General features: G+C 41.5%; 1 protein-coding gene across 1 annotated transcript; it reads left to right on the forward strand.

The window, feature by feature from the left end:
* Window positions 1-1,861: 1,861 nt before the first annotated feature.
* Window positions 1,862-3,297, forward strand: LOC101973860 (putative olfactory receptor 2W6). The gene has a single exon (XM_005337099.2). It carries the CDS (start codon window positions 1,862-1,864, stop codon window positions 2,801-2,803), a length of 942 nt encoding a protein of 313 aa, XP_005337156.1. The 3' UTR covers window positions 2,804-3,297.
* The last annotated feature ends 16,432 nt before the right edge of the window (window positions 3,298-19,729 follow it).

Below are 19,729 nucleotides of genomic sequence, written 5' to 3' on the forward strand. Positions count from 1 at the left end.
TCTGGTATAATTGCTCTGCTGCCCACCTTGTTGTGGGGTGAAACTGCGGGACTGAAGCTTAATCCATCATCCTCCTGGCTTAGCAGCATGACCAGCACAGCTGAAGGGTGAAAGTGCCCGCCTCCTGGGCCAGCTGAGGAAAAAGTGGGGTGGATGACTGTACCTATACATAGCTCATAAGAGGGACACAATATTAGCCCTGCTAATATTTAAGTGGCTTGAAATTCATAGTTTTATTTTTCTTTCATATTTTGAAATTTCAAAACATATTGAAACTTACTAAGACTAATAGAAACAATGCATATACCCTGCCACTCAGAATGAACAGCTATTCCTCCGTGGTCATGCTTCCTAACAGTGAATTTTAAAGAAACAAAAGAGAGTAAGTCCCAGGCTTTGATGGGTTTCCTCTGCAGAGGCACTGGCTTCTTCCCCTTTGGCACCTGCCCTCCTGGCTCCTTTGCACATACCTGTATGTTCCCTCTAAACTATCACGTAATGCCATTCTTGTGGATTTTCAATTTACAGATGAAGGGAAAGCCCGTACTGACACGCTGGACAGACAACATGGATGGGCCCTCAGCAAATCAAAGCATTCTCTACCCAATTAGATATTGTTAATGCTGTCAATCCACTCACCACCCCTGTAGAAGCTTGTTTCAGCCTCTGCAAGGATGACCTTGGCAATCCTTCAATTCTGGCAAATGTCAGTTCTAAGGCCCAATATCTTATAACCATTGGGGGACACATGCCAATGGGATGTAATCCTGGCAAAGCATTCCTGGAGCAGTGGATCTGAACCCCACTCTGTGCCCCAGTGTACCCAAGAGATAAAAAATATTTCTTCTTTACAAAAGTCAGACCCAATTACTTTTTACTAACTGTTTTGGAAAATTTTTTAAAATATTAGTAATTGGGGCTCTGCCTATGGTTGACCTACATTATACTGCACACTCACCCTAAGACATGAAACCACTGCCAGGTAACTGAGAATATAAAGTGTCACAGAAGATAGAAAACCTTTAGTTCTCTGAAGGTATCAGGAAAGATAAATGAATGATCAAGGCGGGACTCCTGGGAGTAGAGAATAAAGCATGTTAAAGGTGGGGCTAGCAGAAGATGTGAGGCATCAGTCCCACTGGGTTGGCCCTGGGAATTGCTTTTTTCCTCTCCTCAGGGAAGCAGTCCCAGCATTAGCAAACACTTCCATGGTATGAAGCACAATGGACCACAGAGCTCTGGGGTAGGCTGGGGAGAGGGCTGTGGGGCCTGAGGTGAGCTGTCTGTTACCAGCTTCTCTGATGTGGGCATCGGGGTCCTGCAGCAGCAAGCAGGATGGGAATCCAGTTACAGATAAAATAACAATGAGGTAAGACTCTTCTTCCTGAAATTGGATTTGGATCTGATGCCAATCTTCTCAGGATGACACACTATTTAGAATGAGATTCCACCTGATGGCAAATCTGGTTTTCTGATCCAGTGACACAGCCAGTTCTCCTACCCAGGGTTACAGATAACTAGGAGAATTTGATACTTTCCCTTTAAAAAGAAAACAAGTAGAAAAAAAAATTGGGTGCTTGATTCTTGTAAAATCATCACCTTTTGAAACTGACTCTTTGCATCCTGCCATATTGAACAGAATGATGCAACATGTTGGTATGTAATCATAGACAAGAGGCCCCCAAACTCCATATACTGTGCTCTTCTAACCAGACTGTGAGTGGTCCTACTGTGGAACTCCTGGGCCAAGCCTCCTGCATATCGGAGGGCGGCCCCAGTCCTCCAGCGCCTTCCGTCCTGAAGACCTGTGCCTGCAGCTCACAGAGGCTTTCTCCCAACAGGTAACGTGTGGGGGCAGGTGATGGGCAGGCAGAACGCAAGTTCTTCTGAGGGCTTCATCCTGGTGGGCTTCTCTGACCGCCCCCGCCTGGAGCTGGGCCTCTTTGTGGTGGTACTCACCTTCTATCTGCTCACACTTCTGGGCAACGTGGCCATCATCCTGCTGTCGGCCCTGGACGCCCGGCTGCACACGCCCATGTACTTCTTCTTGGCCAACCTCTCCTTCTTGGACGTGTGCTTCACCACGGGCTCCATCCCCCAGATGCTCTACAACCTGTGGGGCCCAGACAAGACCATCAGCTACGTGGGCTGTGCCGTCCAGCTCTACTTCGTCCTGGCCCTGGGAGGCGTGGAGTGCGTGCTCCTGGCCGTCATGGCCTATGACCGCTACGTCGCAGTCTGCAAGCCTCTGCACTACACCGTCATCATGCACCATCGCCTCTGCGGGCAGCTGGCCTCTGCAGCCTGGCTGAGCGGCTTCAGCAACTCTCTCATCATGGCCCCCCAGACGTTGCTGCTGCCCCGCTGTGGGCACAGGAGGGTGGACCACTTTCTCTGTGAGATGCCGGCTCTCATTGGCATGGCCTGTGTAGACACCACGACCCTCGAGGCGCTGGCCTTCGCCTTGGCCATCTTCATCATCCTGACACCCCTGCTGCTCATCCTCACCTCCTATGGCTACATCGCCAGAGCCGTGCTTCGCATCAGCTCAGCGGTGGGGCGCAGGAAGGCTCTCAACACCTGCAGCTCACACCTGGCTGTCGTCTCGCTCTTCTATGGCACCATCATTTACATGTACCTCCAGCCAGCAAACGCCTATTCCCAGGACCAGGGCAAGTTCCTCACTCTTTTCTATACAATCGTCACACCCAGTGTGAACCCCCTGATCTACACCCTGAGAAACAAAGACGTGAAAGAGGCAGTGAAGAAGGTGCTGGGGAAGGGGCGAGCACAAGGGCAGTAGCAATGGTGGGAGGTGGGGGTCGCCTTGGACTCCTCCGTGGATGTTGCTGGACCTCGACAGCGAATGGGTGTCTGGCACTGTAGACCCAGGAGGCCCTTGATGTGACTGGAAATGGCATGGGGAGGTTGAGGGAAGGCAGCCCCTCCAGTGGACCAACCTCAGTGCCCCTCATGTCCCTCTAAGCCAAGCGTTCTTTCCTCGGGCTTGACTCAGGGTGAGACAGGTGTGGGAAACACCAGCTGTGAATGTGGTGGCCAGCCAGGTTGGCACAGTGACTTATACCCAGGAGGTCCTCAACAAAGATGAGACTGCTTCAAATAGTCCAAAAGAAGCACCTGTGCTTCAACTAGAAAATTAAATGTGACCTATAGTGCCTTTGTAGTGCCAAACGCCTAAACAAGAGCCCAAATAAGTTGGTCAACCATTTAACCTTAGCACCTCCAATACCAGGGACTCATAGGTTCTGTGTATTTTAACTCTTTTATGTAACTGAGCTCAATGACATGTATGTTCAACTTTGTGAAGCAATAGCTCATGAAGAAGAAGAGACAAAACAAGATTGTGAGTTTTTGCTGCATGCAGAGGGCATAATTTCTCATTACTACTTGTTAGCAATAAGGGAAAATGATGGGTCTCTTGCTTAAAATGCTTGAAGATTATTTAGCCTCTACCTTCCCCATATACTATCAGAATAACCTTAATCAAGGCAGGAGGAATGAGAAGAGTTTGGGAAACCATAGGAATCCCTTCACCCCAACAAAGCTAACAGCAGAATTCCAGTGACGATGGAAAACGACTTAAATGATTTATGTTAAATGAATAAATGTCTACCCAAGGGACATTCAGACCTGACCTATCATTTGGAGGAATCCCATCCCACAATGTGGAAAAACATGCTAAAATTTCTGCAAGTGAATAAGGATGACAGGGTTGGACGTGTTGACAGTGGCACCCTTAGGAGTTAGAGAAATTAACAATTAACAATTTCTCATTCACACTTCCTCAAAATTTAAAGAAAGTCAGCTTAGAGGTCCCAGAAAATATACAACAGGCCTAATAAATATTCTTCAGAGCACCATTGCCAGACATAATGTGCATATTTTCTTGTTTTTGAACATGAACTCTTGTATTTTTTCTAGATGGGTTAGATTTTTTTGTGGCTCTGTTCAGATTTGTGAGAATGGGCTTTGATTTGTCTTGATTATGGAGGATATTCTACTATTTTCAAGGAGTGGGAACATTAGAACATGTTTGACTCTCCCCACTTTATTATCTAATTAGAATAGGATGATAGGCCATGAGGCTTATTAAGGGGTCCTACGTGTTACTTCACAAACCATTCCCTTTGGCAAAATGCCAGGCGCCATCCTGACTTGTTTACAGACTCTAACAGTTAATGAAGCAGCTCTCAGCAAACAGAGAGGTGCTAATCAAAAGCGGCCCCAGGCCCTTCCTGCCCAGATTACTCCTCTGGCCCATTTGCCCCTCCTTTTGGGCCTTCCCACTTACATTTCATCACTGCAAGAAAACAGAACAAAGGGCAGAAATGCCTGCCATGGGAATGCGGGAAATCTGAAAGTAAACCTTAGCTATAAAAAAGGGAAGACCTTCCCTCTCAATGGATTCCACCTCTTGGGTGCCCTTCTTCCTCCGGGGAGAAGTCTTTTCTACTGTCCTTAATAAAGCTTCTACTTTCCACTATAAACTAGCCTCTGCATGCTTCTCTGGTGTTATACTTCAGCATTGGGGAAGCAAGGATTCATCAACGGTAAACAGCGGTAAGTTTCCGGGAAGGGAAGAGTGATCACCTGTACAAAGTATGGCTAACAGGCCAAGTAGCCATAGAGTCAGCAGTGTGGGACTGCACTCACCCTGTGGGGAAAGGCAATGGGTGAGTTCTGCCTGAAGTGAGCCTGAGAAGATCTTCTGCAGTGGGGACAGTGTTAGACCAGGACACAAGAAAAGACCACTGACTCCAATTAAAATCAAATTAAAGCAAGCTTATTATTTCAACTGGCCAGGCTGCCTCTCCCTCCCAAAACCGTGGGAATAAGACAGCACCCCAGCTTTCCTGCAGCCCAGCTTTATAGCCCAGAAAGTTACACAAAGGGGGGTTACAGATAACAGAACTCTGAGGAGCATAACACTAATGGTAGTTTACATTTTTGATGGCCCCAACATCAGAATTTATGAGGATCATTAGAGCCTCAGAGAGGGTTGTTGTCTGGCTAGGGAAGGCCAAGATTTATGAGGCATCACTAAAGTTTCAGAGAGGGCTGCTATCTGGTCAGAGAGAGCCAGGCATGGGTGAGTTCAAGGCATGGGCAGGCATTCCAAGCAGGTTCAGAATCTGCAGTAATTTATAGTAAAGCCAAAATTATCTTTTCATGGCTTTGTAGTGAGATGGCTCCCAATTTTGAGAGAAAATCAGGCTGGATCTGTAAGGGTCCGGTGAACGTCGGAGGAAGAGACCACCAAGAGACCAGCTCATGCAACAGCAAAAGGGGATTTATTGAGGATCCAATCCAGCACGCTGGTGCTCCAGGCTCACTCAAGAAGGGAGAGTGACCAAGAGCCCCGAGCAGGGGTTGAGCAGTGCTTAAGTACACTTTTTGGGGAGGGCAGGGGCTTTGCATACATCAGAGAAAATCATCATGAGGCACGGGAAAATTGAACAACAACTCTCAAACATGATTAGTCCATTCATTGGCGGGAACAGGTCGGGCGGGGGTGATAGGTCACTCCTAAGAAGGGGGGTACATTCAAACAGATTGGTTTGGGCCCTGAGATGCCTACATGCCAAGCTGCACAGGGTCCTAGGTTATTAAACAACTAAATGGTCAGGGGGAATATCTACTGGGAAGTCCTGGGAATTGTCCTAACAGCTACAGGAATTTCAGGTTTTGAGTGTAGCACAGGAACTTAACAATACCTGGTCCATTACATTTTAACTCAGGCTTTGCAGCTTAGAAACTTTACCCTTTCAGATCTATCAACAGGATTGTAAGGAACTGCATAGGCAAGAGGAAAGGAAGGGTCCTAGGAGATGAATGTAAGTGCAGAGAATTGCTTTTTAGAGGAGAAAGATGATAACATGTTTGTAAGTTGAAGGGGAGAGAACAGCCCAGTCATGGGCTGAAAATGCCAGAACAAGCAAACTCAGGAATGATGATTGGAACTGGCAAAAGGAGGAAGGTCTAGGCTCAAGGGACTTGTGAGGCTTGAAGCTGGTTCTAGAGTTCTGGCAGGAAGAGGGAAGCCAAGGGTGCTCTGCAGATGCTGGTGGGAAAGAGTTGTCTGGAGGGAATCTATGTAAGCTCTTTTCAGTGTGCATTGGTAAGAAGGAATTGCTGTTTTATCACTCACTCTTTAACATGTGAGAGCAATGGAATAGACAAACTGTTACCTGAATTCTTGAAGGGAGTGTAGTAAGGCAGATTTAAATGGTTCCTGTTGTACAAGTCAATCTTTTTCTCTTTGACTTAAAAGTATGCAACACCTCTTTCTCTTCCCTTAGTATTTATTTTTTCAGCTAAAATGTTCCCTTTGTTCTTGCTCTTTCTTTCTCTCTCTTACTTTTATTTTTCTCCTTATTAAATATACAATATGTGAAAGTACATTGCAGACTATCAAGTAGATAGCAATATTCCCTAAATTTTTTCTAAAATAAATGTCAGCTTTTAATATTCAGTGGAAAATTCACTTCTCTAAGAAGTGTTCCCTTATAAGCTCATTCTAAAAGTTCCTCTACTTTCCATTTTAAAACCAACATTATGTACACTGACAGTTTACTGTTGTTAAAGAAGATTCATCAGATGCAAAATTACAATGCTTCAAGCTCTAAACTTTATTTCTGATAAGAGTACAAAATAATGGTGTTATGCTCGAATTTGGGACCCCCAAAAGACCACCAGAGACCAAGATCGATGTAAGCAGCAAAGAGGTGTTTATTGTGAGCTAGCTGGGACCTCTGCACGCACACAGCAACTGATGACAATGAGAGGCCCCGAGCCCAGGGTTTGCAGCAGTTTTATACACTCTTTGGGGAAGGCAGGGACTTCACATACACCATAGCATCTCTTCGCAAATCATCACACACCAACAACTCTAAAACATGATTAGCACATTCACTGGTGGCAACAAGTTGAGCAGGGGAGAGGAGGATTCCTTTGAACTTATTGGTTTAAGCCAAGGGGGGGGGGGTTCACTCTGAACTACATGGTTTTCCAACACATTATCTACCACCATAAACTACTGGGGGGTCATCTGGCATCCCAGGTATTTCCCTGTCTCATGCTGATTGGTGGCTGCTAGGGGGTTGCTATGGGTCCCCACCTAGACTGACTGAGTCAGGGACACCTGGCGCTGAACACCTCTCCTGTTATTTGTAGATAAACAACTCAGCAGGGTTGGTATGTGCCTAGGAGTTCTCTGTGGGTCTTTCCAAGGACAAAGGTCAAGCCCCTTCCTTGGACAGGCTTTGCTCTGAGATAGAGGCTGGTTTTTCAACAGCAGCATTCAAATATGAACACACAGCCAGTTAAAGGTTGATTTGTAATGACCGGGAGGTCAAAGGATCCAGGAATGTGCTCCAGGCATCCTTTCTCTGTGATTCTGGTTTGAAGGCACTTTCTGTCAGATAGGAAACCATTAGCAGATGCATGGGTCTCCCTAAAAGCATGGTGCCCCAAATGGAGTCAAATGGGACTTTCATGCCTTACTAGCTCTATGGACACACTCTTACTACACATTAAAATCCACCAGAGAATCCCCCAGGGGCTGCACTGAGGCCTTTGCAACTCATCAACCTTGTTCTCATCATAGACAGTTCCCACATGCTGAAATGCCTCACCAACAGTTCCAAAGCAGCACTCTTGTGCCGCAGTCTGGCTGGGCACAAATAACCAAGCCACCACAAAGCCTTGTAGGTTCAAACAGCAATTCTTTATTCCCCAACTCTCACCAGCACTGCACACACACTACTCAGGAACACACTCCTTCCACCAGGCTCCGTGCACCCAATCTCACCGAACCCCCACGAGAACTGCATGGGAACTCCAAAGTAGCCGGCACCTGAGGCAAATTCCCAGAGAGGCAGATTCCCAGAGCCACCCTATTCCTGGAGCAGGGTCAATATACAACTCAGTTAATCCAGCATCACAGCAATTATATATAGCTTAACTCAAATTATCATCTCAAAGGTTCGCTGGAGTCACCTTTCAACCATTCCTTCTGGCAATATGCCAGGCTGTAATTCTGACTTGGCTGTGGCTCTCAACATCTTCCCCCTTCTGTTTAATTAAACAACCAGCATGTGGCTTAGGGACCGTGCCTGTATTAGGTTGTCCAAATCTACATATGGTCCTTACCTGTCATCGGATGAGCTGACCTCAAGGTGTCAGCCTCCTGTCTTAGGTTGGTACCATTGCAATTGGATCTTACCTGTCATTGACTACCAGTCCAGCATACAGCCATACTTGTGGATAGGCCTTTGCACCAATGGGGGGGGTGAGGTTCTTAGCCTCACCTCTGTTGGCCCCCAAATTTGGCCTTTGCACCAGCCATACTTGTGGATAGACCTTTGCACCAGAGGGGGGTGAGGTTCTTTGCCTCACCTCTGTTGGCCCCCAAATTTGACCTTGGTGCCAGTGGGGGGTGAGGTTCTTTGCCTCACCTCTATTGGCTCCCAAATTTTAGACTATCACAAGCAGAAGGGAGGAGGATACAAAATGCTATGACACCAAGCCAAATGATGGCTCTTTTTGGAAAAATTGTACCACCAATGACACCATCAGCAAAGATGCCCCAGCACTACCACAATTTGCTGCACCAACAGATAGTTCACAATGCATACAAGTGATACATAGTCCAGGCAAGTTCTGCAAGCAGTTCAAATCAGAGGAATCCATCAATGTGTCCATTTCCTCCCAAAGTAAATTGACTCCTTGATTGAGCATCACTTGTTGAGTTATTATTCATTGATGCATCAGTTTATTTAGTTTACTGTGATAGCTATTGAAGAAGCTGTAGTTTGGTTTTATCTTTGTCTTCACCAGCACTGGGATGAAGATAGAAATTCTGGCAATGATGGCTAAAAAGAAATTATGTAACATTCCAGCAGACACTAAAAAAAAACAATTTTCAGAACAATTTACATTATCTTGAACAGAATTATTAAATATAATGAAAAGGAAAGGTGAATGTAAACAAACAGATCTGTTAACCACCTTTACAAACAATCATTAACAGCTGTTTATCTAATTTAAATTAAACCATTTAAATCATGTGAATAAAAAAAAATGTTTGGATCCATTTTTTCATGAGCGCTCCTCATATATGATATATGGACATATGCACAAACAGACATACAACACAAAACACTAGTGTGCGCATCTGATACAATACATACCACACATAACACAATAAAGGCCTTGTAGCTTTTTACAGGTGAAATCTCCATTGCAATGTTTAAAAAATCCACAGTCAAAAAATAGAACTGATCAGAAAAACATTAACCTAGGTCTCTATGAGCTCGAAAAACAAAATAAAACTTTATGATGTGGGAAAAGGTAATAATAAAATAGATATTGAAAAAAAAAGCATCCTGGTTACCACCTGGGTTTGACATTTCTTTCTTTTTTTTTTTTTTGATATCCCATCCTTCTTCCTGTAATTTGCATATGGGTCTGAAGGTAATTCCACAAGCAAGCCCCAAGGTTTTTTACATTTGAAATAGGCTTTAATGGTGTTCATTATTCATTAGCCTCCAGGTGTGGGAGAATCACTGTCGAAGATGTTAGAAGAGCCAAACTGGAGTTCTGGATATCAGCTGTTATGGATTTGAGTCAAATCATCTTCTTTTGATTTGTAGAAATTGCTTTGGTTAGTCTCTCTGGAATCCAAATCGGCTGCTGTTCTCCCTGTGGAAACACACAAACAGAACCCAGACTCCAGACAATCACTGGGTCAGGACCTTTCCATTGTCCTGTTAGAATATCCAGGTACATATGACCTTGGGCTTATGTACATTTTTTGGACACATATGCCTTTCTGCAGCACTAAGCCTTGATGAATCCAAATTTAAAAAGTTTAGAGTAAAGAGGGTTATTTTAAGTTTATCTTTGGGGAATATATACACCCCTTCCCAATTCCCTCTTTTTGCTTTAATAAGTAAATTTTAATATTTTGATGAGCTCTTTCAACTATGCCTTGTCCCTGTGGATTGTATGGGATTCTTGTTATATGAGTAATGCCAAATGATGAGCAAAATTGTTTAAAAGAGGTAGAAGTATAGCCAGGGGCATTATCTGTTTTTAACTGTTTTGGAACGCCCACAGTGGCAAAATTTTGTAAGCAATGAGCTATAATATCTTTAGTTTTTTCTCTGGCATGAAGGGAGCCCATCAAAAATCTGAAAGAAGTGTCAACTGTAACATGCAAATATTTTAATTTTCCAAATTCTGGCAAGTGTGTGACGTCTATCTGCCAAATATGGTTAGGTATCAGTCCTCTAGGATTGACTCCAAGATTAACTTGTGGTAAAAAGGTCACACAATTTTGACATTGTTTTATTATTTGTCTAGCTTTTTCCTTAGTTATTTTAAAATGCTTTTGTAAAGTATTAGCATTGACATGGAACCGTTTATGAAAATTTGTAGCTTCTTCTAGTGTAGAGAAAATATGTATGTCATGTGTAGTTTTATCTGCTAAATCATTGCTCAAACTTGTTGGGAGCTGGCGACCGCACCCTGAAAATGGCGCTGGTTTCCTGCTTCTGCTTCTTTAGCAGTTAGAGTTGTTAGAGGTAAACAACTCCTTGTAAGGCTGTGGGGCTGGGCTCTGGCCTGCTTCTGCTGTGCTGTACCTATTGGACTTTTCCACGTGGTGCTAGTTCATTGGCGGGGCTGGGTACTTAAGCCAGGGCAGACCGACCACTCGCCCCTTTTTCCTGTTTTCTTATCATGCTTCAAGGGTCCTGAATAAACTGCTGAAAGAAGGATCCTGTGTCGTGTTTCCCTTGCTGGCGAGGGGTTGCGACACAAACTAAGGGCTTCAGGCAATCCTGTATGTGCTCTGATATGTCCTATAAAGAATGGATCTTTTCTGTCCCAGATTAGACTTTGTATAGTGGAAAAAAAAAGAGAAAACAGTAGAGGAAGGAGAAATCCTACCAGCATTTTCAAGGGATACTATTGCATTAAGTATATACTGACTATTAGAAAATAAATTAATACAGAATCTTTAAACTTCACAAAAGCTTGTAAAACTGCATTAAGCTCTACCTTTTGAGCTGATTGTTTGGGAACTAAAAATGTAAAAGTTTGATCAGGGGTAAGTACTGCTGCTGTACCATTATTTGACCCATCAGTGAATATATTTGAAGCATCCATGATAGGGGTTTTTCTTGTCATTTTTGGAAAAACTACAGGATGCAAAGACCAAAAAGACAATAAAGGATTAGATGGTAAGTGATTATCAAATGAAACATTAGATTTACACATGATTATTGCCCAAGTAAATAACTCATTAGGTAACTCATCAATTTGATCCATAGTATATGGAGTAATAATTTTATTGGGTGAAATTCCAAACACTCCCTTTGCTGCTTTTATTCCTTTGAGTATTAATTGTCCTACAGCCTCAGGATACCTAGTAAGAATAGTGTTAGGAGAATAAGATAAATGTATCCACAATAATGAACCTTCCTGCCAAAATATTCCTGTAGGAATATTTTTTGTTGGTAGTACAATAAATAATAAAGGCAAACTTATATCAATTCTATCCAAATGCATATTTTCCATATATGTTTCAATAATTTTTAATGCCTTTCTTGCTTCAGGCGTTAACATGCAGGGTGAATTTGGATCTGATGGACCATTTAGGATATCAAATAAAGGTCCCAACTCTCCTGTTGGTATGCCTAGATAAGGCCTTATCCAATTTATGTCCCCTAATAACCTTTGAAAGTCATTCAGTGATTTGAGTTGATCTACTCATATTTGAAGTTTTGGTGGATGGATCAGGTTGAGGATAATAAAACTCCTAAATAATTAATTGAAAAATTTAATTGTACTTTATCTATTGCTATCTCTAGATTATAGTTTTTTAATAAGTTTGTAAGTGTGGCATAACATTCTAGCAATGTGTTTTTATCTTTGTGTGCTAATAATATCATCCATATAGTGAAATATTTGTAGTTCAGGATTTTGATTTCTAAGTGGCTGGATTGCTTTGTTAACATAAATTTGACACATAGTTGGGCTGTTAGCCATCCTTTGAGGGAGTACTTTCCATTCATTTCTCTGATCAGGACCTTCATGATTCAGTGCAGGGATAGTAAATGCAAAACGTGGACTATTCTCAGGATGAATTGGAATTGAAAAAAACAATCTTTAATATCTATAGCTAAAACATACCAGGTTTTTGGCAAAGCAGACAATTGGGGAATCCCCGATTGAGCAAGTCCCATAATAACCATCTCATTATTAATGGCTCTTAAATCTTGCAATAGTCTCCATTTACCAGATTTCATTTTAATGACAAAAATGGGAGTATTATGGGGAGATACAGAAGGTTGTATATGTCCCTCCACTAATTGTTGTTTGACCAGGTCATGGGCTACTTGTATCTTTTCTTTAGTCAGGGACCACTAAGGAACCCATACTGGTCTTTCTGATTTCCAAGTAATTTTTATTGTCTCAGTGACCCCTTCTGAAAACCCAATCCATGTCTATTTATTCCTTGATCTATTTGAATTTATGCTGCTATACCTTGTTCTTGTTCTCCTAATCTTTTTTCTTTCCTAAAACTTTGTCTAGCCCTAATAGTGGGCACATTTGGATTGATGTTATTTGTTAATGTCAAACCTAATTGACCTAGGACATCTCATCCCCATAAATTTATAGGAAGATGATCCAATACATATGGATGTATAGTTCCTTCACATCCTTCAGGATCCTTCCAATCTAATACCATTGCACTTCTATGGGGATTAGTTGCCACTCCTAGGCCTCAAAGTATTTGAGTAGCCTGTTGTAATGGTTAATGTTTTGGCCATTCTTGACTTGATAAGATGCTAAGGTCTGCACCTGTATCCAGTAGCCCATTAAATTCATATCCTTGAATATTTAGTTTTAGCATTGGGCGAGAATCTAAATTTAAAGACAGCATAGCCCAATCTACACCTGTGGACCCTAAACCCCTGGAACCTCTTTCCATAGTACTACTGGAAAATTTATCATGCAGGCTGGGTATTATTAATAACTGTGCTATTCTATCTCCTGGTGAAATTAGTGATATACCTCTTAGAGAACTAGCTATAATTTTTATTTCACCTTCATAATTGGGATCAATTACCCCAGGATTTATCATAAGTCCTTTTAGATAGAAGAACTGTGTCCCAATAATAGGAGGGAATTCCGGAGGAGGGATTTCCTGTTGAGTAGTGTGTCCCGGGAGGAGCCGCATGGCGTGGTGTTCAGCATTTTCCCGGGAGCGTGTGTGGAGTGTGCTGGTGGAGTTCAGAAATAAAGTTTGTTCCTACTTCAGTGGCTTGTGATTACTCACTCATGTAATAAGACAAGAAAAATAAAATACATAAGAGATGGAAAGAAGTATAGTTGTCATTTTTTGTTAATGACATGATTCCATAGGTTGGAAATGATAAAGATTGTGCAGATAAACTGATTATTGAAGGAGTTTATAAAAGCCAATGGAAAAAAGATATTCCTGAACCTTAAAGAATCAGTTGCATGTATACCACCAACAGACACATAGCAAAATGAATCATGAAGATAATTTTACAAAGACTTTGTGACAATAAAAATGGCATATTTTTTCCATTGGAGGTTTTTTCAAAAGGCATCCTTAAGAGAACACTTTCATCTTTGTAACAAAATAACTTCTTTTTGTTAATTGCAGCATCAGGATATTAAGTAAATCACTCTTAATTTTGATTTTTTTACAAGAAAATTTCATTGTTACCTTTGATTCTTTAAGGTACTACTCATACCAAGTAATCTTACTATTTACTGCTCTAAAATCAACACTCTATGGAGAATTCTTTGCAGGTTTAGTAGCATTCCGTGCCTTCCCACACCACCCTTATTTACTCTGAACATGAGCCATCATTTCCAGTCTATTGGCTGTTTTAGAATTTCTCTTACAGCACCACAACTAGACATAACAACAGAGTGAAAATAAAAGTGCTGCTACTTTATACAGCTTTTGTGAAGACAGCACTGACATGACATCATCATCATCATTATTGTAATTGTTGCTATAATAATAATAATTATTATTATCAAACTCTGCAGATTCTTTCTCTTTTCCAGGTCTTTACTAGCTAGGCATTATTTTCTGAAAGTTTCATCAAAGTTTTCTTTAAGTTTTATGTTTAACACATTAATTTTTAAAATTTAAACTATTGTAAGCATTTGTAGGAAAGGAAAGGCAACATTTTGAGCATCTTTTTCCTATGACTAACCTCACTATCATAACTACTCTCAATTTCCTTAAGTAAGCACTGTTATTAGTCTGGGAGTCTTAAAATGTTACACATGACTCTTGGTGGGCTGAATAAAATAAATTTTTTTTAACCAAATTAAAGCAAGCTTATATTGTGTACACAAGAGAGTTGATCAGCAACTGCTTCACCAAAATGCAGGGCCATAGGACAGTGTCTGGTCTAAGGGCAGAGGCTTTTTATAACAAAAAGTTACAAAGGCCATGTCTTGCAGCTAAGAGGTTCTGGCAAGTGTAATACAAGGGCAAATAGCAGGTTAATGATCTACATGGCTTAACATTTCAAGATAGGGAGTAAATTTAGATTTCAACACCAGAATTTATGAGGAACCCTGAGGTTTTAGGGAGTATTGTTATCTGGTCAAGGAGAGCCAGGCATGGGTGTAAGGATAGCCTTAGGCTTTTGCCTAAGCAACCCCAGGTTAAAACTCCAGTTTGAAACCTGCAGTCTCACCAGGCACACCTACAGAGCCCTCCAGTATGGCTCTCAGGCACAAACAAGTCACTTCTACCCACCCTGAAAAACTCAGAATGAAGTTTCTGGCATGTTGTCATTGCCCTGCTAAGAGCAAGAAGCAGGAAAATCAGGGTGGGAACCACCAGACCAGATGCTTTAACCTCAGGATGAATGACATCACTGAGAAATCCAGTACCAGATGATAGGGATTGAAAGAGTGGTCAGAAGTCCCAAAATTTAATATAAATGATAGAGGAAGTAAACAGACATTCAGCCAGTCTACACTGATGCACACAAGCCTGAGAGCCTGTTGAGGATCTAGACTGACATCCCAACTCTTCTCCTCTGCCTAATCCTCTGCGTTGTTCTCACTGCTCTCAAACTCTATAGCAGCCTCTTGACTCTGATGAGAAAAGGACTTCTCCCTATGACCACCTTTTCAGCCATCCATCAGTTCCACCCCAGGAGAAGCCTGCCTTGGTTCCTGATCTGATCACCACAGCTGCATGAGTGTGTGATGAACCCAGCCTAATTCCATTTTAAGATTGGGAGCCATCTGTCGTGATGGCAAAAGGTGCAACTTATGCAGTCCAGGGGGAGAAATAAAGAATGTCCACGTGCTTCTGCCATAGTCAATGCTTTATTCACTCAAATCACTCAATTCAGTTTCACTCTATAGGTTCTTAATCAAGAAAATGAGCATCCTTAATGCTAGGCACTGCAATAGACATAATCAATTCACAACAAACAATCCTAGATTAAATAATTCACAGCAAAATATTCTAGATTAATTCTAAGCACTGCAAACACACTTAATCATGACAGGCTAATGACAGGCATTCCTTCTGCATGCTAAGTTCAAGTGCCAGATCAGAAGTCTCAGCCCTAGGCCCTGAGTCCAGCAGATGCACACTCACTCAGACCTCAGCAATCAAGTCAGGAACCGAGGCAGGCTTCTCCTGGTTGGAGCTGACAGCCAATTGAGGAAGGGGTTGAAGGGGGAAGTTGTGGCTCTCACCAGGGTCAAGATGTGGCTGTAGAGTTTGAGAGCAGTGAGGAAAATGTGGAGGACCAGGCCAATGACAAAAGGTGTTGGGATGTCATCCCAGGTCCTCATCAGGCTGTGTGAAGGCATCATTGTTGGCTGGCTGAATGTCTGTTCATTTGCTCCAATATTTATATCAAATTTTGGGAATTTTGACCCCCCCCTTTCAATCCCTATCAGCTGCCACCCGATTTCTCAGTGACATCATTTACCCTGAGGTTAAAGCCTCTGGCTGGAGATCCCCACCCTGATCTTTCACCTTTCCTCTTACAGGGCGAGGACAGCATGCCAAAGACTTCCTTCTGAGTTTGTCAGGGTGGGGAGAAGTGACTTGTTTGTGCCCGAGAGCCATACTGGAGGGCTCTGTAGGTGTGCCTGGTGAGACTGCAGGTTTCAAACTGGAGTTTTAATGTGGAGTTGCTTAGGCTCAGGCCTAAGGCCATCCTCACATTATCTTCAGCCAACTCTGGTCATAATTGTTTCAGTTTTTAATGATTACATAACTGTGTGGTCACCCTCTTCATTGTCTTCTTCTGCTAATATGTTATTATCGGGAAACACAGCAGCTAAAACACCTTTGTCTTATTTCTCCTTGAAACATACTGTCATGCCATGAGCTTCTGCCATGGTGCCAATACATACGGGAGAGGAATTGATTTGCCAAGTTCTGACTTTAGGTCTCTTCTCTATTGTTGTCTAAACTGCAAATAGATGCAAAATATTTATAGAGTAGTTGAACTTTTAAGATGCCCTCCTCACTGAAAACTAGCTCATTGCTGATGGTTCAAGTAAAAGATCATTCAGATCCATGAAACACATCTCAAAGCCAATGTTCAGGCACTTCTGTGGGATCTGAGGACACTGAAGAGGAAACAGTTTCAGAATAGAAATAAATAGTAGTTAATTTTTAAATGAGGGACCAGTTGATTCAATTAATTTTAATTTTTTTTGTGATAGATTCAGTTTTATGTTGGTATTTATGCTGGCACATAATTGTATATCAGAAACTTCTATAACTAAACTATTAGCAGTTACCTTGAGATCATTAAAAATATATAAAAGATTCAGTGTAAGACATCAAAATAATTTTATGAAATTCTGCAAATTTTTTTCTAATCCCAATCATTTTCAAGAAGAGTGTATTTTATTTAATTTTTTAATCGTGACATAATACACACAGCATGAAGTTTGCCAGTTTAATCACTAACCTTACACTTAAGGCCATCAAGTGCACCCTTAGCTGTGCCACAATCTGCGTGTCCATTTCAAGGTTTCTCAGCTTCTGCAAGTGCTCCTTTCATTTCTCCCCACTCAGGCGGTGTGCCTTCTGCCCCCTACCCCTGGCTCTGACCACTCTGTCAAGCTGCCTAAGTCAGGTCACGCAGCATTTGCTCCCAAAACTGGTGCCTTGGAATTAATCCATATCATGATAAGTGTTGGGACTTCCTGGGGCTGCATTTTGTTTGTTTGCCCTGAAGTTGGACACTTGGATCCCTTACACCTTTTGGCTATTTTGAAAAAAAACTGCTATGAATATGGTGTGCAAATATCTCTGTAACTTTCTGCTTTGGTTTTTGGAGATATATCCAGAAATGAGATTGCTGGAACTTATGGTAATTCTATTTTTAATTTCCTTAGAACTGCCACTCTATTTTCCATGGTGGTGGCACCATTTTATATTCTTATCAGTGGCTCATAAAGATTGCAATTTCTCCATATATCTCATTTGAATCAAGGTATTAGATAGATGCAGTAGAGACATATTGTGCATATTCATTATTTTCAGTCTAAAATTTAAGGAGGCTTTTCATGATATATTTTTATAATGGAGATATAGCAACCAGAAAATAGTTGTTCTATTTGTCCTAGTAGTTGATTAATGGAACAAAGTTAATAAAATTTATTGCACTACAATATAAGCATCTACCACGCCCCCCTTAACAGGCTATAATCAATAACCAAGATTAAGGCAGACACAGAGACTCACAGGGAATTGGTAATACTGGAGGAGAGAGAAACAAATCAAACCGAAAAACAGTCAGAACACTGAATTAAAACAGTAGGATGAAGTTCAGCCTCAGTTTAAAGTCTTCACTGCATGATTATCCCCGAGGACATGGAAGTCACAGGATGCAGCAATTCTCAGAACTGGGGACCTATGTTCATCCCACCACACAGGGATGGTTGCAGTCAGTTCAGTTCTCATAATAAGAAGCTCTTCTCAGTGCAGCTATATCCTACACTTATGTCCAGAAAATTTGGTGATGAAATTGCTAACCATTCCTAGGAAGGAACAAAGGAACAAAATAGGGAACAGAAATGACAACTGTATGCAAACATTTGGGAAAATATAATGTAAAAGAAAAGTTAGGTAATTTGTATGGTTTCTGGGGAAGGAGTGCTAGTGTGCCATGGAGTGGTAGAACACTTGCCCCAGCATGTGCAAAGGCCCTGATTTGATCCTAGTGCCACAAAGGGGGAGAAAGAGAGAGAGAGAGAGAGAGAGAGAGAGAGAGAGAGAGAGAGAGAGAGAGAGAGAGAGAGAGAGAAGAAGGAGGAGGAGGAGGAGGAGGAGGAGGAGGAGGAGGAGGAGGAGGAGGAGGAGAGTAAAGTTGCAGGGCTCACACTGGCTCACAACATGAAGGACTGAGTAGTCGGTGCAGGACAGGAATGAAATGGTGTCACTCCAAAATTTTCTTATAAAATTTTTTACTTGCAGATGATCACTTTGTGGAGGCATTGCACATTATTCAAATACTTGAAGAGTGGTGGAATTGCCTGATTTGTAGTATCATTCATTACAAAAGAGTCTCTGTGGTTTAATGAGTACAAATGTAGAAGGAATTTTAATCAGGAACAAAAAATAATTGCTTGAAATAAAAATTCTGATGTACTGAAATTTTTAACTTAATGTCAGAGTGAACCAGCCATCTATAGATATTCAAGGCAATATATTATTCTCTGATTAAGGTGTGTAACATTAGTTTATTCTAAACTGCTTAGTGATTTTAAGTCAATTTTTACAGCTGTTTACTAGTTGTTGTACCATATGATTTTTCCCCCAGTTTTGTTTATTCTCACTAATGGTTATCAGAAAATTCATATACAAGTCTTTCTGTAGTTACATATTTTCATTTCATTTCATTTCATAAGCAAATACTAAAAAATAGAAATGCCAGATTTTATGGTAAGTAAAGAAGTGGTCATACGTGAGTAATTTTACAAGGGGAATTTTGGGAGCTAGTGGAAGGTGACCACTGCTATCCTGCACTGACTGTGCCCAGTCCTCCCATGCTGTGAGCCAGTGTGGGCTCTGTAACTTTTCAACAAGCTACCTGTCTTCCAGATTGGTTGTACCATTCTGCATTTCCTTCAGTGACATACACAGGTCTAACTTCTGCACATCCTCAGTGACACATGATGTTTTTAGTCTTTTCCATTAAAAAGTATTCTAGAACATGTGTAGTAATAGTTCATTGTGATTTTAAAATTAATTTTCCAAATTGTCAATGGTATTGAGTTCATTTTATGTACTTATTAGCTATTAATAAATATCTTGGGTGAAATACTTATTAAATATTTTCCCATTCTTCAGTTGACTATTCAATTGATATTCTTATTGCCAAGTTAAGAGTTCTTTATATATCATAGATACAAGTTCTTCCAATATGTGACTTTTTGTTTCATTTTTTAATGCCTTTACACACAATGAAATTCATGTTGTAAAAATATACACTTCACTAGTTTTTAGTATATTCAAGGAATTGAGTAAACATCACCATAATCTAATTTTAGAAAAATTCATCACCCCCAAGAGAAAGTATATACACATGAATATTCAGTCATTTCTTATTCCACTCCTGATACCCACTTTAAGCCGTTGGCAAGCTACTAAAAAAGG

Source organism: Ictidomys tridecemlineatus, chromosome 8 (assembly GCF_052094955.1).
Source record: "Ictidomys tridecemlineatus isolate mIctTri1 chromosome 8, mIctTri1.hap1, whole genome shotgun sequence".
Lineage (NCBI taxonomy): Eukaryota > Metazoa > Chordata > Mammalia > Rodentia > Sciuridae > Ictidomys > Ictidomys tridecemlineatus.